Source organism: Colius striatus, chromosome 9 (genome assembly GCF_028858725.1).
Source record: "Colius striatus isolate bColStr4 chromosome 9, bColStr4.1.hap1, whole genome shotgun sequence".
In the NCBI taxonomy this organism is placed as follows: Eukaryota; Metazoa; Chordata; class Aves; order Coliiformes; family Coliidae; genus Colius; species Colius striatus.
The window spans coordinates 13,967,895-13,989,258 of record NC_084767.1 but is presented as its reverse complement, the minus strand read 5'-3'; the positions used below and the strand labels follow the sequence as shown (position 1 = coordinate 13,989,258).

The window sequence follows — 21,364 nt, the reverse complement described above, 5'->3', positions numbered from 1 at the left end:
GGGAACATCCCTCTGCGTGGGCACATCCTGAAAATCAGCATCCCTGAGTGCTTGTTTTAGACCTGGGGTTCTCTTGAGGATCTTGGAAGTCCAGCACTGTGGGAGGGGAGGAGGGAGGGAGTTGGGGCAGAATGCACTTGGAGGGCCAAGGAACCAAGGTGCATGGTCTCTTGTTCCTGCCCGGAGCTCATCCATGGGCACAGAGATAAACAAGCAATGAGTACAGCCCAATGCTGTGCCCGGCACAGCCAGCAGCAGGGGTTCTGGGGCAGTGGCCAGGAGCCCGGCAGAAGCAGTGCTGTGCTGCAGGGTTGAGGAGCGAGGCCTGCCACGGGGCTCGCTGCTGGGCCGGGCAGGGATGACAGGATTACCCTGCCAAGCCCCTGCCTGTAATCCAGGGTACTGTTCAGCCAGCCACCCTTAATCCCATTAGGTGCCTGGCTGGTGTCTGTGGGGCGAGCACTGGGCTACGGGCCGGAGGGCTGCAGGGAGCTCACCCCAGGGAGGAGCTGCGAGGGGACTCCTGCCCTTGTTCCCAGTGCTGCTGGTGACTTTGGGGACGGTGCTGTCGGCATTGTGCCAACTATTTTCTCCTTAAACACACTGACCACATTGGTGCCCCTGCTTGAGTGGCTTCATCTCCCAGCAAGTACTGCCTTCCTTCCTTCCTTCCTTCCTTCCTTCCTTCCTTCCTTCCTTCCTTCCTTCCTTCCTTCCTTCCTTCCTTCCTTCCTTCCTTCCTTCCTTTCTCTCTTTCTCCCTCTCTTTCTTTCTCTCTTTTTCTCTCGCTCTCTCTTTCTCCCTCTCTTCCTCCCTTCCCTCTTTCTCTCCTTCTTTCCTTCTTTCTTTCATTCTTTTTTCAGATAGGCTATTCACAGAGACAGGAGAAATATTCCCAAGGTCTCTCTGGCTCCATGTGGGTGCTGCTGCGTGCCCATCTCGCTGACCTTGGCTGGCAGCTCCCAGCTTGGCCTTGTGCTGCTGGGCTGGCCGGCTGCCCACATCCCTCCCTGGCAGCCGCTCTGTGTGGTGAGGGCTCAGGCCTCACACCCCCGCCTGCAAACACCCCCCGCTACCTGCGCCTGCTCCCAGGGCACGCCTGTGTGCTGCAGTCCCAGCCCAGCCCCGGCACCCGCAGGCGCTCATGGCAAGCCCTGGCACGTCGGCCAGCCCGCTCAGGGACCTGCCAGGGCCGCCGCACCGGCAGGAAGAGAAGCAGTGGAGTGGGTACGGCCCCGGTGCGTCCCTGTTCACCCCCGCTCTCTCCCGCAGGTCGCCGTGTGGGGCCGGGGCCGGGCGCCCCGGGAGCCGCCATGCCCGCGCGCCTGCCGCCGGCCGTGCCGGGGCCAGGGCCGCCCGCCACCTCCTTGCCCCGCTGAGGCCACGGGGCTGCCGCCACCGCTGCTGCCACCACCCCGCAGATTTCGGCTCGGCGAGGGGACCCCGGCTGCGTCTGCCATGGTGACATGAAGCGGGCAGCGAGGGATGCCGGACTGCTGGAGGGGAGAGAGCCTGCACGGGCGGCCTGACGGTGCTTTAATTTATTAGTAGCGTTCGATTTCGTTTTGCCTATTTTTTTGTTGTCGGTCGATTGCTTCTTCCCCTCCCCGAGGCTCGTGAGGGGAGGGGCGGGCAGGGCAGAGGGGCCCCACCTCGCCCCGCGGATGCAAGGATGACTGTGGTGGCCAGGGCCCGACGGGGTATCCGGCAGCTCTCCCCGCAGGTGGTGCTGCTCCTGCTCTTCGCCTTCTGCCTGCTCAGTGTTTTTGTCTCTGCATATTATTTATATGGGTGGAAAAGGGGCTTGGAGCCCTCTGGGGACATGGTGGGGCCAGACTGTGACGAGCCCAAGGTTGCCCCTTCCCGCTTGCTGCCGCTGAAGACCCTCAAGATCGCCGACTCCTCGCGCACAGACCCCTTGGTGCTGGTCTTTGTGGAAAGCCTCTACTCACAGCTAGGCCAGGAGATTGTGGCCATTTTGGAGTCGAGTCGCTTCAAATACAGGACAGAGATTGCCCCAGGGAAGGGCGACATGCCCACGCTGACCGACAAGGACCGGGGACGCTTTGCGCTCATCATCTACGAGAACATCCTCAAGTACGTCAACCTGGACGCCTGGAACCGGGAGCTGCTGGACAAGTACTGTGTGGAGTACGGCGTGGGCATCATTGGCTTCTTCAAGGTGAGGGGTTGCACGGGGCCAGGCCAGGGGTGAGCCAGAGGCTCTGGCATCCCACTGCCCTGCCAGGACTTTTTCCCCTCCTGGCTTTCTGCAAGCAGCCTGATCTGGTGTGGAGCCGGCCCACAGCCTGGCATGGAGCCTGGGCCTCTGGCAGAGGGTCTTAGTCCTCTTCCTGTGGAAGTCCTGTGCAGCCCTTGAATGTTTTGGGCATAAAAACACACCTCTGGGATGAATCTGGTTGCTTTTAGCATCCACTTACCAATAGTGACTCTTGCTGAAGTTGGCCAAAAGCACGAGCAGGTATTTTGTTTGACAGCCTCCTGTCCTTCTCCTGCATGGGGCTTGCAGCTCTGGGGGGCTTGGTATGTCAGACATGATCGTGCAAGGGGAATGAGCCCATGCTCAGGAGAGAAAGGAGGGAGACACAGGATCTAGAGGTGCTGAGCTGCCTCCCCCTTGCCACGACCGTCAGTGCCTCCGATGAGCACAGCCAGTCTTGGCAGTCGTCCCCAGCATCCCTTCTCCTCTAACCCCCATCTCCCCCATGCAGGCCAACGAGAACAGCCTGCTGAGTGCCCAGCTGAAGGGCTTCCCCCTCTTCCTCCACTCCAACCTGGCACTGAAGGACTGCAGCATCAACCCCAAGTCGCCTCTGCTCTATATCACGCGTCCCAGCGAGGTGGAGAAGGGAGTGCTCCCCGGGGAGGACTGGACCGTCTTCCAGTCCAACCACTCCACCTACGAGCCGGTCCTCCTGGCCAAGACCAGGTCGGCCGAGTCCATCCCGCACATGAGCGTGGACGCGGCGCTGCACACCACCGTGATGCAGGACCTGGGCCTCCACGATGGCATCCAGAGGGTGCTTTTTGGCAACAACCTCAACTTCTGGCTGCACAAGCTGGTCTTTGTGGACTCCGTCTCTTTCCTGACGGGCAAGAGGCTCTCCCTGCCCCTCGACCGCTACATCCTGGTGGACATTGATGACATCTTCGTGGGCAAGGAGGGCACGCGCATGAAGGTGGAGGATGTCAAGGTGCGCCTGTGGTGTCCTGGCTGGGGTGGGCAGGGAGTGTGTGGGGCCAGGCTCTCTGGGATACGCCAGGGATGAGCATCCCGTGGGAGTCCCTCTGCAAAGCTCTGGGGGACACAGGCTCTCCCTGGCGTGGCTGAGGACATGTTGCTTTTTCCCCTCTCGCAGGCGCTGTTTGACACGCAGAACGAGCTGCGCACCCACATCCCGAACTTCACCTTCAACCTGGGATACTCAGGGAAATTCTTCCACACGGGTGAGGAGGGCAAGGGCCCACTCTGTTGGTGCCATACAGCTCATGTTGGGGCTGCAGGAGGGTCCTCAAGCATCCCACTCTGTTGCTCCCATCACCCCCTCACCGAGAGGGCCACTCCCTCCCTCATCCCCTGCTGCTCACACGCGCTCAGCCTGCCCGGCGGTGACAGTGAGCCCTGTGCCCACAGGTACTGATGCCGAGGATGAAGGTGACGACCTGCTGCTCTCCTACGTGAGGGAGTTCTGGTGGTTCCCCCACATGTGGAGCCACATGCAGCCTCACCTCTTCCACAACCAGTCGGTTCTAGCTGAGCAGATGACCTTAAACAAGAAATTCGCTGTCGTGAGTAAGATGCCGCTGGTGGGGCTGCTCATGGTGGGTGGAGGTGGGGAGAAGAGGCTTCCTGGGAGACCCGGGATGGTCAGTGATTCCTAGAGCAAAGGCACCTGGTGAGGTTAAGTCACATCACCAGAGCCGTGGCCCTGTGCCAGGAGGCTCCAGCTGATGCAAACTCCCTCTGCAGGCGGAGCTGTCAGGGACACACCTGGTTATAAAGGCAGGCTGTGACCTTCAGCTTGGTAAGGGGTTGTCCGTCCTCTTGGATCATCCTTTGCTTGCTCTGGGTGAAGCCAGCATTGAGACCAGATCATGCTGTCATCGACTGGTTTGCTCACAGCTGTTTTGAATCCAAACCAGTAAACCCAGACCCAGCAATAATATTTGTGTGCTATGGTGTGAGAGGGATCCTCAGGCTAACATGGATTCATTGTCTGATAATTAGAGTTGCTTAATTAGACAGAGACAGGACTATCCCTGCTGAGATGGGCAGTTGCCCAGTGCATAATTTCCAGGCTGTTTTATATCTGATGGTAAGAACCGATTTCCAGCCCTGCACAGATGTATCTCCTCATTCTCCATGAAAGAACTTTGCTGCTGTTGTTTTGTTGGTGAGGGCAGGAATGGCAGGGATGGGGATGATCCATGTGACACAGAGGAGCAAGTGTCCACCCAGCACATCTGCTCCTGGGCTCCCTTTCCTGTAGACAGCCCCGATTAGGAGAGGATGTGCCGGCACAGCCCTGCCCTGACTGTTCTCAAAAGGCATGAATAGACACTTTGCAGTTGGGCAAGTCCCTCGGGGAGAGATTGAGTTGGGACCTTGCAGTTTTAGAGTCTCCACATCACATACTCCCTCTCTCTCCTGTGCAGGAGCATGGCATCCCCACTGACATGGGGTATGCTGTGGCCCCCCACCACTCAGGTGTGTACCCCGTCCATGTGCAGCTCTATGAAGCTTGGAAACAGGTTTGGTCCATCAAAGTGACGAGCACAGAGGAGTACCCACACCTGAAACCCGCTCGCTACCGCCGGGGCTTCATCCACAACGGCATCATGGTAGGTGGCCAGGCTCTGTCTCTGGTGCTTCTCTCCTGTTGCCTACCCACCAAACCCCAGAACCTCAGTGGGTGGTTTCTGGGCAGCTCGCCTGCTTCAATCTGAGAGGGCTGTGCCCTCTGCTCAGACTGCACGGGGGAAGCTCCTGTGAGGACAATTTTTGGCTTCTCCATCTGTCCACCTCCATCCCTTGTGGACAGCAGGATTCAAGTTGAGGGTGGAGAGTGACAGTGGAGCTGGTCCTGACTTTTGAGGGGTTGGAGACCCCTTTTTTGTTTGAGAGGAGAAGAAGACCCATCCTTGAATGCCTGGAGGAGGCTGTGGGGCCATTTTGTTGCCCTGGCCCATCCATGTCTTTCTCCTGCCCCAGGTACTCCCCCGGCAAACCTGCGGCCTCTTCACACACACCATCTTCTACAACGAGTACCCCGGGGGCTCCAGTGAGCTGGACAAAATCATCAATGGGGGTGAACTGTTCCTGACCGTGCTCCTCAACCCTGTGAGTGCCACTGTCTCACCGTCTGACTGCCCGGGGACAGATGGGCAGGCATCCCCCACAGAGCTGGCCCCCAGCGCTGCGGCGGGACGTGTCCCTGCTGTCCTCAGCCAGGGTGAGAGCCTCTGCCACGGGATGGCTGCTGGCTGAGGCTCTGCTAACCCCTACTCTGTCCTCTCCGCTCCAGATCAGCATTTTCATGACCCATCTGTCCAACTATGGCAACGACCGCCTGGGCTTGTACACCTTCAAGCACCTGGTCCGCTTCCTGAACTCCTGGACCAACTTGAAGCTCCAGACGTTGCCACCCGTGCAGCTGGCACAGAAATACTTCCAGATCTTCTCCGAGGAGAAGGACCCACTGTGGCAGGTACCAGCTATGCCTGGAATGGCGGGAATAGGGAGTATTTCACCTCTTTGTGGTCCCACGACTGGTGCCAGCAAGGAGTTTGCCCCATAGAGCTGGAAATAACCCCAGTCTTTGCCCTGCAGCATGAGCTTCCTGTGTGCCTGCTCAGGCTGGAGGGGGCTGAGCAGTGGTACATGGTCCTGTCCAGGCTACCCGTCTCTAATCCTCCTCCCCTGCCTTTCAGGATCCCTGTGAAGACAAACGGCACAAAGACATTTGGTCCAAAGAAAAGACTTGTGACCGATTCCCAAAGCTTCTCATCATCGGGCCTCAAAAAACAGGTGCTTCCCTCAGTGCTGTGAGCATGCCAGGAGGCTTGCCGGGTCCCCCCAGCACCCCCAAAAGGCCTCTCTGAGCCCTCCTGCCCTGAAGCAGAGAGGAGAGGGATGTTTGGCCCAAATCAGCTCTTGCTTTCTGTCTGTCTGAAGGAACAACTGCCCTTTATCTATTCTTGGGGATGCACCCAGACCTGAGCAGCAACTACCCTAGCTCGGAGACCTTTGAGGAGATACAGTTCTTCAACGGACACAACTACCACAAGGGCATCGACTGGTAGGTGTCTCTGCCACGGGGGTGCTGAGCTGGGAGCACTGGTTCCTTTGGGAGCAGGAGCAGCAATGCCATGGGGTTTCACATCAGCCTCACCAGCCGCCAGGCGCTTGTCAGAGAGCCGCCCAGGTGCTGCAAGGTGGGATGAGTCCTGCACAGGCTCTGCCCTGTGCCTTGAGGCCATCACACCACCACAGTTTATCTCTGAGTTGTTTGTGAGGCAAAGCCACTTGCCAGGACTCAGAATTGCCCTTTGGCAGAAGTTGCACTTATGTGCGTCTGCTACCTGCTGGTTTCAGGGTCTGCCTGGGGAATCTGGTGATCTCCAGCATGGCTGGAGGGGATTGTGGAGCGTCAGGCAGCATGTCAGGCCTGGGGGAAATCTGCAGGGTTAGTGCTTGGTACAAAGTGTCTGAGGTGTCACCTGTGAGGGGGAGTGCTGGGAACATCTTGTGATGCCCATCTGCCTGCCTGACGCTATGCCTCCCCCAGGTACATGGAGTTCTTCCCCATCCCCTCCAACACCACCTCCGACTTCTACTTTGAGAAAAGTGCCAACTACTTTGACTCAGAAGTGGCTCCCAGGCGAGCGGGGGCCCTGCTCTCCAAGGCCAAAGTCATCACCATCCTCATCAACCCTGCAGATCGAGCCTACTCCTGGTACCAGGTGAGCTGCCTGCCTCTGCCTCTCCCCCAGCTTGGCAGTCCCGTGGGGGAGGTGGCATGGCCATGAACACTGTGCTTTTTGGCTGAACAAGACCCGTGAGGACGTGACATGGTGGCCTGGGAGCTGCAATGCCTCCTGAGCAGCCCAGGATTTGGGCTGCCTCGGGAACAAACCTGCCTTGCTTGTGCCCCCACAGCACCAGCGAGCTCACGACGACCCGGTTGCCCTGAAATACACCTTCCACGAGGTGATCACGGCTGGACCTGAGGCTGCTGCCAAGCTGCGGGCCCTGCAGAGCCGCTGCCTGGTGCCAGGCTGGTATGCCACCCACATCGAGCGCTGGCTCAACAGCTACCATGCCAACCAGGTAGGCACGGGGCACCCCACGGCCTGGGCAACACCCCACACAGGGCTGCGGCAGGTGGAGGGCTTGGGTCAGCTGCCAGAGTGCTCCCGTGGGAGCTGCTTTTCCTAAACCCCCCTAAAACATGAGGGGAAGCGTAGAAGCACCTGGGGAAGGAGCAGATGTGGTGCAAGAAGAAAGCCCTTGGAGAGTGAGGTTGGTGATGGACTATGCACAAAGATGCCCTGGGCAGGTAGATCCTTGTGCTTGTCCTCTAGCAAAGCAGGGGTGGAAGGGGGCCGTGGAGGGCTGTGGTGGCTCTACAGGGACACTTGGGGCCGCAGCCCCCCTTGGGACTGCGCTCTGTGCTGTCACCACAGCATCAAGGCAGGACAAGCACAGCATGCAGAGCTGCCTGTGGCTTCAGAATGATTTTTCCACCATCGTTTCACCTTATAGAGTCTGTTAGTTGTCTGGTGCAGTGCAATCCTGGCTGGCAGTGAGTGGGCTGGGCAGTCCTGAGCCGAAGCTCTGATGCTGTCCTGGGTGGATCCTGGCCTTGCCAGGATTTGCATTTCTCTTTCCAGCACTGGGGCATGGCAGCGTTCAGAGGGGACTCTGCATGGGCTGATGGCAAACTGAGCTCTGAGACAGCAAAAAGTGCAGGCAAGGGATTGCTGTGCCCCAGGAGAGCGGGGCTGGGAGCCAGTGGCACCTCACTGCCCTGCCTTGCTCCTTGCAGATCCTGGTCCTGGATGGCAAGCTGCTCCGAACGGAACCCGCCAAAGTGATGGAGACGGTCCAGAAATTCCTCGGCCTGACCAACTTTGTCGATTATCACAAGACCCTGGCGTGAGTCCTCCTCTACGCTTCTCCTGGCTGCCCCTGGGGACACCCAGCACCATCTTGGGCAGCCCCCAGCTCTGGGGTGCACTGCAGAGGCAGTTTGGATCAACTCCATGTTGCTGCGACCTACGCTGGGGTAGCTGCAATCAGAAATAACATTGAACAAGCACGTGGCTTTGCTGTGCTTATCCAGGCACTGCAGTGGTGTCACTCCAGGCAGTTCAGGAGCAGCTCTAGGCTCCTAGAGCTGAGTTCAGGGGTGCATTTGTGTTGCCCATGGCAGTGTTGAACCCCAGAAGCTTAGCTCCTTGTGCACACACTGCAGAGAGCAGCTCTTGCTGCTGGCTATGTGGCACTTCTGTGTGTGTCACCTTTCTGTGCTGTCACCTAATGTCTGAGCCTTACAGACATTAAGGCCCACTCTGGGAACAGGAGCTCCCAGAGCTCCTATAAAAGTGATTTACCTATGTGCAGAACTTGCTTGTATAGGTGGCTGCTGAGTCTCCACCCAGATGCCACGGGGCTCTTGAGGGCATCCACAGAATAGTAATTAAACCCACGTAGGCCCCTGTGCTCCCTTAGCAGGGCAATGTGGTGCTGGAAGAACCTTGTCAGTGTGTGCAGCTGCATGGGGAACCTCTTGTCGCAGGGGGTGGATAATGAGGTGTTAGGTGGGTTGGAGAGGGACCCCTGGGCAGCACTGGGGCTTGTTGGGCAGCCTGCTCGCCCATGGAGGGCACAGTGGGGTGAGAGGGCTGAGGCAGAGCTCTGGCTTCGCAGGTTCGATCCAAAGAAAGGATTCTGGTGTCAGCTTCTGGATGGAGGGAAAACGAAATGCTTGGGAAAGAGCAAAGGGAGGAAGTACCCAGAGATGGATTCAGATGTGAGTATGCAGAAGCTGCCCAGGATGGTCCCAGGCGGGGCTGGGGGGAGCTGTGCTGGGGCACTGGGCTCGGGGTGGTCCCCCTGACCCTCCTTCCTCTCTATGCTCCCGTTGCAGTCACGCGCCTTCCTGCGGGACTATTACAGGGACCACAACATCGAGCTCTCCAAGCTGCTGTACAAAATGGGGCAGACGCTGCCCACCTGGCTGCGGGAGGAGCTGCAGAGCACCAGGTAGCTGCCCACCCGGCAGTGCCCACCCAGCAATACCCCAGCGGGGCCTCCCCCCTGGGCCCGGCAGCCCTCCGCAGCAATACCGGGCGCCCGCCGCCTCGTGGGGCCCCGGGACGGGACGGGGGCTGTGCTGGAGCAGCCGCCTCTCCACCTGCCCCACACTCTTGTCTGTTTTACTTTTCCTTTTTATTTGCTGGGCCTGTGGGTGAGGTCCCGCCCCGCTCTGACTTGGGGAAGCGGCACAAATTCCCCCTTTCTCTGCTCAAAATGGGCTCCAGCGCCCCTGGGCCTGAGGGCAGTGGCAGAGCTGCAGTCAGCTCCTGGTCTGGGGACGAGGTGCTGCTCTGGGCACATTGGAGGCGACTTTGTTGAGCTGAAGCAGAGGAACAGAGCTGGTGGAGACCCAAAGCATGGAGGGACCCAGACTCACTCCTGCCATCAGCCCGTGGCAGGAGACAGGAGATCTGGTTGGATCCCCCCAACACCTACTTGGTAAAGCTGCAAACAAGGTGGATATTTGTTTCAAGGACTGGGACAGGATTTCTTTTGTCATCTCCGTTCTTTTTTCAAGCTCCTCAGCCTCTTGCCCTCACCCCGTGGGCAGCACGGTGGGACTGCAGCCGAGCAGGAGAAGAGCCCGGCGTGCTGGCCCCAGCGTGTGTGCTGGCCCTGGCACACTCCCAGCCCCCCGGGCCCACCCTGCAATCTCATCCCTGCGTGGTGTTTCCTGTGGTAAAGCCGAGCGGTGCCCGGGGCCGGGGCAGCCGTCGGGGCATCGGCAGTGGGAAGGATGCTGAGAACTTCAAACCTCTTGAATATTAAAAGCTGAAAGTATTTTAATAATGTTGGGGAGGGGCTGGGGGGAGCGGGAGGGGGGAGGGCTGGTTTGGTTCCCGTTTTGCAGGGGATTGTTTTTCTTCGGTGCCAGAATTTGTACCTAAAGCCCGAGGGTTTCACGTGTCTGTGGTTGTTGCACGTGACGTGGACAGAGATCAGTGGGGAAGCAGGGGCTGTTCCCCAGCTGAGACGTGTCTTTGTACTGGTGGGGCCTCTGCCACCGTGTCCCCTGCAATGTGCTGCTGGGGCTGGTGAGTTAGACTGAGCCAGCACTGAGTCACTGGGGGCAAGGCTCACATTTGCCCTTGCATGGAGCTGCTCCGCAGAGAGCTGGTACCCGGGATGCAGCCCTCTGCTCTGCAGCAGGGCTGAGGCCGGAGTGAGCACACTGCATTTTGCCCTGGGTGCTGGAGAGGCCCCTTAAAATGACCATGTTTTGCAGGAGAGCCTGCGTGGGGGCTGCACATCCCTTTGCCTCTCCGTGGGGTGGCAGGGGGAGATGCTCCTGGGTGCTGGTATAAGGTCCTGTTGAACCGACTGCTAATAAATCGGGGAGGGGGGGCTCTGGTTTTACTTGCTGCTGGTTGTTGCCTGTTTCCTCGCTGGAAGGATCTTGGGCTCATGTGGGGCGGGGAGGATTTGGGGAGGAGGGGCTGTGGGAGCAGGCTGTCCATGCACGAGGTGGCAGCAGCTGTCTAGTCCTGGATCTGGCTGCGCTGCACAGCCGCCCACAGCCTGGTCCCGGGACTGCATCCAGCACCTGCTGTGTCAGCACTGGGGCTGGGTGTGGGGGGAGATGCTTGCTTCCATCCCCACTCCCCCTGCCCCATGAGCCAGCCCCTCTGCCTGCCAGAGCCTGCCTGGCTGCAGCCTCCAGTCCCTGCGAAGGGCTGGAGGATACGGAGCTGGAGCCTGATGAATCCCAGCAGGGTCTACTGGAACGTGCAGAGCTGGCAGGGAGGGGGCTGCAGGGGGAGAGGCAGGGGCTGCCCGCCTGCCCACACCTCATGCACAAGGAGGCCTCTTGGGTTCCCTCTCCTGAGTGCCCAGGCCCTGGGGCTGGCTCCTGGCCCCGGCTCCTGGCCCCCAGCACCCCCATCCTGTGCCAGGTGGGTGCAGCTGCTGCTCAGCTTGGCCCAGAGTTAATTGCTGGTTCATTAAGAGGGCAGAGCTCAACCCCCGCAAGGGGAGGATGAGGAGGGTGCTGCCCTTGCCCAGCTGCGGGACAGCTGTGGGGGAGGCAGTCTCCGTCCCCCTCTCCTGAGGCCTGCTGTGGCACTGGTCATGCCCAACTTCTGCCTTTGCCAAAAATGCGCAAAATCAGCAAAATCCGTGCTGGGCTGGGAAGGGCTTGGGGCTGGGTGGCTGGGGCTGAGTGGCTGGGGCTGGGTAGCTGTGACTGGCAGAGCCCCAGCAGGAGTCTCAGCAGCATACTGGCTCATGGCTCAAACTCTCTGTGCCCCTGGGCTGCTCCTCCATGGCCAGGGGCTACCGGGGCTGTCTCTGCTGTGGCCCTATCTGCCAACTCTTGCTGGAGACCCCCAGCCAACCCCTGCCCCCCTGTAAGCCCTAGAGAGGGGCTGGGGGGTGTGGGGAGCAGGACATCCTCTTGAGGGTCCTGGAGGGCTGAGCCCAGGGCTGCTCCAAGCCCTCGGCAGCCACAGCCTGCAGGCAGGACCATGGTGGCCATGGTGAGAGCTGGCTTTCTTGCCCACCATGAGCCACTGCAGCGTCTGATGCAGCCTCAGGAGCTGCTCTCTGCACCTCAGTTCATGCTACAGCTATGGCATGACATGTCCCATGTCCCTGCCCCAGCATGTCCTGTATCCCCTGCGGCTGCTCGGGGATGAGCTGCAGGAGGAATGTAGGGCCCAGTGGTGCCCGGGCTGCTGCTGGTGTGGGGCTGGGTGATGCTGGGCATGCCACAGCCGGCTGGGCAGGCAGGGAGGGACGGGGGCTGGCTGAGCACATGCCTGGAGCGCTCCCTGGCCATGGGCAATGGGCTAACTCACTGCCAGATGTGCCAGGGAATGCAGACAGCCTGCGGTCCCTCTCCCTGTCCCCAGCACAGCTGCAGAGGACATGGGCCACATCCACACAGAGTGGTGCCCTGTCACCCCACAGAGCTGCCCACACTGCCATTGGCGCTGGGCCCCCCACCTCCCTGAGGCCCATTTCCTGCTGGGGGCTGAGCTGCTGTGCCAGCAGCCATGGGGGTGCCATGGGGGTTTTGGCAGGATGGGGGGTTTGGCAAAGGGGCTGGAGGCTCAGCACTGGGGTTCTCCAGACAGGATGGGAGGATGGGAACTGCAGGAGGAGGGATAAGCTGAGATTCCCAGGTTCCTGCTGGGATCACTCATGGGATTACAACCTGGAAGGGCACATGGTGTACAGCCCCCCACTCCCCCAGCAGCTCCCTCTGCTACTAGAGAGCACTGCTCAGCCACACGCAGCACAGCCCGCTCCCAAAACGGGGCACAGGAGTTCCCAGGCTCGCAGCCTCACTTGGTTTAAACCCCTCATTGCTTGCCCAGCCCTGGGAAGGAGGGGATGGGTGCAGAGGGGTGTCAGTGTGCCCAGCTATGAGTGAGGTGGCAGTGATGGCAGCCAGTGCCCCCTGCCCAGCTCCTCCTGCCCCACTGCTAGTGGGACCTGGCTCCACACGAGTGTAGGGAGCTTGTGGGAGGGAAACCTTCATCATCTGGTGAGCAGAGCAGGTGGTGGGACAAGGAAAGAAACCTCTTGGGTGACTTGAGTACCATCTCCTGTGTTGGCTTCCGATAGCCAGCAGAGGTGGAAGCGCTCAGCAGGTTTCAGATGGGATGGGTTCCTCCTTGAAGCACTCTGCTGTGACCAGCCTCTATATCCTGCTGAAGCTCAACATTTAAATCAGCCTTTACAAAGAGACTTAGCAGAAACAAGAATTATGTCTATATCATGGTTTTATGTTGGAGGAATCTCACTGTGGTCCTCCCCAACAAGCTAACCACTTCCTAGCTGTGTCTCTCCAGAGTCTGGCAATCACTAAGCTGCCCAAGACTTCAGCTCCAAAAACCTAGCAAAGGAGTTGGGAAGGGCCCTGGAGCCTGCAGGGAGAAGCAAGGAGGGGCTACACCCTATAAATAACAAACAGGACTGGCTGTGGGGGAGCCTCATGCTCCCCTGAGAAAGGCATCATCAGAACAGATGTCTGGAGGTTAAAACCAGATGGCACAAATATTTCGTACTGCAGCAGGACTCTGCAACAATGGCTTTGGTTTCTTTCACAGCCCTCTCCTCCAGGCTGGGGACCTCCTTCCTGGGGAAGATTGTCCATGGAGGATGGATACAGGTGTGAGACTGGGTTCCCCATGGGTGGAGAGGTGGCAGAGGTGCTGCTGCTGGTGCTCTGGCTGCAGCCAGGTTCCGGCTGGGACGATGGGACCCTGAGTGAAGGTCAGATTTGGGGCACCAAAAGGCTCCTGAGACCCCATGCAGTGTCACCCATCAATGCTGTGTGCTGAGAGGGGAGAGTGGCCATGCCAGCCCCTCCACGTCTCTCTGCATGACCACTGCAGCTGCTGGGATGGGGCCTCAGGTCTCCAGCCCTGGCACTATCTGCATCTGTGTCACTGGACCTGAGACCAGAGGGGGAATGACACCTAGGCAGGGGCAGACAGAGCAAGTCCCTGAGCCCTTCCATAAGAGCCATGTGAAATATTTCTACTAAAGCCTCACATGACTTTGGAGCGACGTGTTTACACTTTGTGATACAGTAGTGCCACATCCTGGTGTCTGAAATATGTGAAGGCATCTTTATGGCACGTTCGTCTCCCCCTGGGTGATGGAGCTGACAGAAATCATTTGTAAAAGTTGAACACTCTCCTGTGAACACTTAGAGGCCTTGCTTGGAAGATACTGATGTACAGAATGTCTTCTAGAGGTTAGAAGATGTTTATGTAGAAGATATTTACAACGCCTAAGGCTGTGGATGCGAATCTCCCGTTTAAATGTCACAGCCTAAATCAGAAAACGCTGGAGAAGCAAAACAAACGTGAAATGTCAGAGGAGAGGGGACAAAAAGATGGTTTTCCAACCAGGAAGATTGTCTTATAACTCATTTCCGTGCATCCTGGCGTTCTGGAGGCTGTAGTTAACTCCCCTCTGTGCGCGGGGGCTGTTCTGTGGTGGCGATGGGCAGCTTGGGGCTGTCACCCCATGGGGAGCTGGATCCCACCAGCCCCAGGCAGCTGGTGACTCTCTCACAGCCATGCTCAGTGCCAAAGGTGTGTCCCAATGTCTTCTGGCTCCTACTGTCAGTGCTGCTGGCTGGCAAAGCTGTAACCAGGCAGGTTCCACACGAGAGGAGGAACATGGGAGCTGACAGAGTGGTTCTGGTTTCATAATGCTGGGAGGCAGGTGGAGTGAGGCCCAGGAGGCTCTGGGCAGCTCTGCGAGGTGATGCTGAGCCCTGGAGAAAAGCAAAGACAGACATTAAATGAGGCTCCAGGCACTGTGAGTGTGTGCAAAGGCAACAAGATGCGGATGGCTCTGGCTGCCGTTCAGCAAACCCACCTGCTAGCCGTGTAAATGCAGACATAACTTCTCTGGGCTCAGGGAGTAACAAAAATCATGCCACTACCAGCACGTTCCCACTGCCGACAGGCTGGCACTGCCATGGAGCTGAAAACCCACGTAATACGTGGAGTTCAACCATTTTAGTACTTTTCCTCCTCTTTCTGAGCTCTGTGGGGACTCAGTGCTGTCTGTTTGCTGCTGCAAAGGCTGCTTTTGGGATACTGCTCACCTCTCTCCTGCCCCCCAGCCCCAGGCAGGGGTAGATGCTGCCTTCCCCAAAGCCCTTGGCACTGGACTGGGGCTCTGTCCTTGCCCCTCCCCGGGACAACCTCTGTGGCTCCTCTGAAGGGCACTTGGAGAGCGAGAGAGGAGAAACTCAGGAGCCACGGCTGCTAGAGGGGCTTTCAGCTCTAGGTACAGAGGAGGGAAATGTGGAAGGGTTTCCTGCTGTCACACATCTGGGTTGAGTTTCAGCACTGGTCCCTCCCCACGCGCCGTGGGGCCGCCGCTGCCGGAGCCGCCGGGCTGGCAGGAGGAGTCCCTGGAGACATCATCCCCCCTGGCACAGGGGAACCAATTCAGAGCCCACCTCTCCCCCTGTCTTGCTGGGGTGGGTGCAGTTTGTGGGTGCACTGAGGCCCTCGTGGAAATGTGCAGTGGGGAGGGGCCAGCGCCGAGGCTCTTCCCCGGGCCACACACACGCATATGGCTATTGATGGGACGGGAGCGCAGCATCCCACCCCACACAGCCCTCCGCCTCGCCGTGCCCCCCACAGCCACGCAGACCCAACACGAATCAAACGCCTCGGAGGGAGCCAGAATAAATATTTTACGGTAAATTACTAAGGCTAATAATTATAAAAATCTGTCCTTATGACCTGGAGCCAGGGAAAGATTTCCAAGCAGCTGGTGGCCACATGGGTGCCGGTCCTCCCCTGCTCCTCATCCGGGCTGGCAGGCCCTCGCAGCTCATGGGGAGCAGCTGGGGTGGGCTGGGGGTGGCTGTTCTCCCCTGGCTCTGGTGCTGGGGCTGCCATGTGAAAGCCCCGTGGAAGGGTTTGAGGTGGGGTTTTCCGTGGTGGTGATTGCAGTTGGGGTTTTAGGGGGAGGAGGTGGCACGGCTCTCTAGGAGAAGGCTCGGGCACACGGCCTTGCTCTGGGAGCCCTTGGGGTTTTCTTATAGTTGAAGGAGTTGGGGCAGAGAGCATCAGCATGGGGCAGGGGAGAGGATGGAGGAAGGTGGAGAGAGGAAGATGCTGAGGGACAGCAATGGCTAGTTATGGAGTGGGCTCGTTTTATCCAGTTGACCACTTGGAGGTGATTTTTGGGGTGCAGCCACCCTTCCTTGGCCAGGAGGAACCAGTTCTGCCCTCACTCCCCAGCTCTGCCTATCCCCAGGGCTGCTGGGACTGAGCTGTCCCTGGGGCAATGTCTCAGATCTGGCCACGAGCTCGGGGGTGGATGAGGCACGCGTGGGCGAGCATCCCCATCCCCGCCTTGGTGGGGACCATGGCCCGGGGAAGGGATCCAGAGGGTGTGGGAGCTTCTTTTCCTCCTTTCTCCTCCTCCAAGCATTAATTTGGATGACCACAGTGAATGCTGCCCCTGGCACCTTTTAGCCTCCTCCCTCTCCTTGCAGGCCCTGGGGTGGCCTTTCCCATCACAGCTCTTCACAGCCCATCATCACCATGACTGCTGCCTTACCCTCATCTCCCTCCGGCCAATTGGAAGCAGAGGGAATTTGATCAGCCCCAGCTTTTTTCCCTTCCTCCTTGCCCTGATTCAGACAAAAAAACCCAAGTGGGCTGTATTTCAGGTCAGCCCCCGTCATCTGCCTGGACGGTGACTCAGCCAGTGCAGCAGCCCTGGCGGCTCGGGCCCGGCCCCGCTTGGCTCTGCTCCTGCCCGCACCACTTCGGCAACAATGGGGTGGCCTTGAGCCGGGCCTCCGCGCCCCCAGGGCCTGATGTAGGCAGCAAGCGGGGTCAGAGCAGCGAGGCAGAAGCAGGGAGCATCTCACCCCCACCCCCTTGGTGCTGAGTAGCCTCGGGGAGAGCATCCAACCCCGGGGTCTGTGGGGATGGCCCGCGTCTCCCCGAGGGTACAGCTCACAGCCCCTGGGGACCGCTGCCCCCGTCCCCTGGGCTGCCGGCACGAGCTGGCCTGGGCTCAGCCCTTCCCGTGTGACGGAGGGACGTGCGCGGGCAGCAGCCGCCTTGGCTGAGCGCGGGCCTTGGCTCCCGGCGATCAACAGGAAACGGGAGATGGATTTCTCGGCAAACTGGGCTTTCCATAAACAGTCTGAGGGGCCGACCCGCGACGGCGGGAGCAGCGCAGAGCCAGGGCTGGGCTTTACAGCTGTTTATCACATTTTTCTGCTCTTGTTTCCTCCCCAGCTCGGCAGCTTGAGGTTCCTCTTCTCCCGCGTGCAAACTGGGGCTGAGCTGAGCACTTGTCAGATGGGCTGCTGCCGTCCCCAGCCTGGTGCACCTGGGATGCTCCCGCTGGAGCAGGACTGGGGCAGGCAGCACCCCACGCGTCCTGTGTCCCGCTCAGCCTGGGAAGTGCCACAGCCATCCCCCAAAATCCTTCCCAAACCTTAAACCCGGCTCCAATCAAGCTCCATTTGCTTTGGAGCACACAATAGGGCTCTGCCCTGGGCCGGCCGTTAGCTAAGCAGACCTCACTGGCACACCAGCCTCCAATTTCTTGGCAATCAGGACTTAAGAAAACACAAGCTGACCCCGAGAGGTGAGAGAGGACTGGGGAGGCGATGCGGGGCTCTCCGCCTGCTTCTCATTAGCAGCAGCTCGTGCAGAGCCAGCCACGCTCCCACATCCCTCTGCAGCACTCTGGTATTTCAAACCACCACGAGATGAGGCCTTTAGAGCATCCCTCCATCCCTCTGTCCCTCCCAGCAGGACAGAGCTGCTCCGTGCCCGTGCCCCCGCTGTGACCCACACAGGCATCCCTGGGCACCGCTTGACCTGAGAGGCAGTGCGGGGGCCGCCCCCGTGCCCGCGTGCTCCCCGTCCCATGGGACAGGGGCGGCTGTGTTTTGGGGTGATGGAGGTCGGTGCGGGGCCGTGGGGTGAGCCAGCAGCATGGGCCCCGTCCGCTGAGTTGAACAAAGGCGCTTTCTTTCAGCGCAGGCTTGGGGGGAGTGCAGCCCGTCTGGAAACGGAGCTGCCTGCGTCAGAGGCAGACAGCGGCGGGACAGGGGGTTCTTCCAGAGGGCAGGAAAAGCAGCGGCAGCAGTGGTGAGACTGTGCTGGAGCTCCTGGGGGGCTGCCACTGGCAGCTTTGCAGGACTGAGAACTTGGGACCCTCATGCCCCCAGCCCCAGGTTGCCCACACTTGGTGGCAGGAGGATGCTGTCTGCATGGCCACCGTCCTCATCCCATGATGCCAACACACGGCCCAGTCCACCCCACAACTTTGCAAAATCCATTTTGAGGGGACTCTGAAAGGCAAAAAAATACTCCCCAGCAAGAAAAGAACGGGCACATGGATAGATGTCAAAGCAAAGAGTGAGGTGCCAGGGCCAGCATTCGCTGTGGTCATCTAAATTAATGCTCAGAGGAGGAGAAAGGAGGAAAAGAAGCTCCCACACTCTCTGGATCCCCTCCCCGGGCCACGGTCCCCACCAAGGCGGGGATGGGGATGCTTGCCCACACAGGCCTCGTCCAGCCCCGACCTGGCATATCACCAGTTTTGGCAGGTTGGTGTCGATGGCCAGTGCCAGCTCCTGTCACCTCCCCATCATGCTGGGTACAGCCAAAACCTGCCCACAAAAGCCAACTGTGCGAGCCACCAAAACACAAGGAGCTCTGTGCAGCCGTGCAGGCGCTGCTGGCGCGGACAGCCGTGCGTGTTTTGGCACCGGAATGCACATCCTATTTCCACGTGATGGATGTGCGAGAAAATGCGTTTGCCTGCAGAGAGGGGATGTGGCTGGCGGGCTGGGGTCGAGAGCAGGGCTGGCAGGGAGCTGGGCTGCTGGGCTATGGGGCTGGCCAAGCAGAAATGCTGCCTGGAAACCTGGAGCAGGGCTGTGTTTGGGAGGAAAGCTGGTATGTGGGTGAGTTGGTGCGTGAGGACGTTGGGCTGAGGACTGTGTTGAAACAGAAGGGTTTGATTTTTTTTCATTTGAAATGTCTTTTTTCTTATCTCTTGGAATGTAAAATGAAATCTAACTAAAGAGAGGGAGGAGGAAAGGAAAAAATCAACACTAATCGTTCCTTCCCACCCTGAAAATCCCCTTTGCAGTCACAGTTTTTACTTGCTTTTATGTTTTTCAGCCTGGGTGTGAAGCTGTGCCTCAGAGGCTCTCACATCCCCGTGCCCTGGGCATCTCAGGTCGGTGGGGTGGGTGTGATGCTGGCCTCCAGGGAGCTGTGCTGTGGGGATACTCCCAGCTGGGGACGCACCAGAGTGTGGGGTGACAGCAGCCTCATTGCCTGGTGTTGGGAGGAAGGAAGAAACCTCATGGATGTAGCTGAGTGCCTGGGTGCTACAGGAGTGCAGCCAAACGGTGCCTGATCCTGCAGTGAGGGATGCTCATGCCCAAGAACCTTGAGCTGGTGCCCACAGCCCTGCAGGGGATGGTTAGCACGGGGACAGGGGGGATACTCCCAAGGCAATTCCTGGCATCACACTCAACCTAGTGTGACAACACAGTTCTGTGCTGGGAAGCTCCCCCGGGATTTGCTTTAAATGTGGAGAGCAGTTTGTGTGCAGGCCAGCTCGCCAGGGGAAGGATGCTTTTGGGGACCTGGCCCAAGCCTCTCTGTGGGCACGGCCACGGGTGAGGGCTGTGGGTTCTGGAGGTGCTAAGCCATGTGTGTGTCCCTGCCTGTCCTGCCTGTCCCTGAGCAGCAGCCAAGAAGGATTTGGATTCACATCCCTCTGAATTTACCCCCCTCTGTATTCCCACTTATTATTCTTTCTGACAACATTTGGTTTAATTTGCCCCTGATGAGGTGTTGGAGCCGGTGGGACCGTGTGGCTGGAGCTGTCCCAGCTGTAGCCACTGCTATGCCACCACATCCCCTGTACAGCTCTCCCTGTCCCCTCTGATGGTGCCAGGAGCACCTAGGGGTGCAGATGCTGACCTTTCCCCCCCCACTGTGAAGGTACTGGGCCAGCCTCCTTCAGGCATTGCCCTGTCTCCACGACTTCCCAGATCCCTGCCAGTCCTGGGAGCGACCCGAGCCCAGACCCTGCTGATTAGAGACGTTTAACATTCCTCCCAGTGCCAAAGGGATATTTTATCAGCAGGGTTTTTTTCCTGCAGACTATTTTCTTTTCATGAAAACATTAAATGGCCTGAGAGATAAGGCTCAAATTTATAGCAGTTCACACCGAAGCAGCCAAGACACTGGCAAGGAAAAAATGCCTTCCCTCCTCCTACTCGCCGTCCCTCGCATGCTCCCCACCCCAGCCACTTCCTCTCATTCTCTCCAAATTCTCCTGACTCCCACGACAGGCTTGGCCACCCCGTCCCAGCTCTTCCTGCCCCACACCAGCTCTCGCCATGAGGTTGCCCATCGAGCTGGGCTGGGGCCGTGGCATGAGGAGGTGCTGGTGGCTCAGTCCCACTCGCCATCACCCTGGGGTTGATCCTGAGGACAAACAACACACTGGGGCAACGCAGCCCCGTGTCTAGAGGACATGCAGCCTGAATCCATCCTCCTGCCAGGGCTTCTGGATGCAAGCTGTGCCAAGTCAGCTTTGCCTTTAAAACAAGCCAGTCAAAAACCAGGTTGATGCTAATGATGGGTCTGAGTGAGACCCGCAAGCCCTCCCCTTCCCTCCCCCAATAAAGCATCCCTTGTTCCGTCTCTGCTCCTGGGAGCTGCTCAGCAAACCAGTCCCGGGGCTGTAATGTTTAACTTACCAAAATCTGCAATAAATTTTCCTAGTGGCCCCCAATCAGCTGGCCCCTGGCCGCCGGCGCTGCAGCTTTACGAGCTCTGAAGAGCTATAAAGGCCTTTTACTGGCTGCATTTCTTTATTTCAAATTACAGTGTGACTGGATAAACACCGGACAAAGTGGAGATGGAGTGGGTACCCTGCACAGCATGGGGCTGGGGGCTTGGGCACAGGCTGAGCTGTTGCCTTGTGGGGCTGAGGGCTAGGGCATGGGCTGAGCTGCAGCTCCATGGGGCCAAGGGCTTGGGAATAGGCTGAGCTGTAGCTCTGTGGGACTGAGAACATCTTCCCTCACTGCAGTCGAGCTGGGCTGATGCCTTCTCCCCTAAACTAGCCAAAACCACGAGGGCTGGGGAAAGGGGACTTGCTTAGGGAGCCCTTGTGAATGCCAGGGCAGGGAATGGTTTCACCCAAGAGCCCCAGTGTCTAAGGGTCCACCCAGTTTGGGGAAAACAGAGCACATCAGTAGATCCTCTCTGTCTCAAATCCCACTTGGAGGTTTGCCACCAGCTGGTGTCTTCTCCTGCCCAGAAGGTCAAAGGCAACACCTCTTCTGTGGGAATAAGGGAGAGATGGAACGCTAGGGACCCGGGATGTCCCCATCCCATGATGGAGTGGCCAGTAGGGTCTGCAGGGAGCAGTCCCAGCCACCCTCTGTGCTCAAGACCTGGAGATGTCCCTTCTCTGCTTGCAGAAGTGGGGTCACTCTCTTTTACAGGCACCACAGCATGTCCTCAGGCACCACAG

General features: G+C 58.9%; 1 protein-coding gene across 1 annotated transcript; it reads left to right on the top strand.

The window, feature by feature from the left end:
* Positions 1-1,276: 1,276 nt before the first annotated feature.
* Positions 1,277-10,683, top strand: NDST1 (N-deacetylase and N-sulfotransferase 1). Its single transcript, XM_062002545.1, has 14 exons — positions 1,277-2,182; positions 2,733-3,215; positions 3,381-3,468; positions 3,656-3,810; positions 4,678-4,863; positions 5,234-5,362; positions 5,547-5,729; positions 5,953-6,049; positions 6,197-6,320; positions 6,810-6,984; positions 7,181-7,351; positions 8,070-8,179; positions 8,954-9,056; positions 9,174-10,683. Exons 1-14 carry the CDS (start codon positions 1,673-1,675, stop codon positions 9,291-9,293), a joined length of 2,634 nt encoding a protein of 877 aa, XP_061858529.1. The 5' UTR covers positions 1,277-1,672; the 3' UTR covers positions 9,294-10,683.
* Positions 10,684-21,364: the final 10,681 nt, after the last annotated feature.

What these genes read in the sequence shown, in the direction of transcription:
- NDST1 (XM_062002545.1), top strand. Translation starts at nt 1,673, where the DNA reads ATGACTGTGGTGGCCAGGGCCCGACGGGGTATCCGGCAGCTCTCCCCG. An exon ending in TGAAGGTGGAGGATGTCAAG is followed by an intron (nt 3,216 to 3,380) that starts GTGCGCCTGTGG and finishes CCCCTCTCGCAG; the next exon opens with GCGCTGTTTGACACGCAGAA. An exon ending in TCATCCACAACGGCATCATG is followed by an intron (nt 4,864 to 5,233) that starts GTAGGTGGCCAG and finishes CTCCTGCCCCAG; the next exon opens with GTACTCCCCCGGCAAACCTG.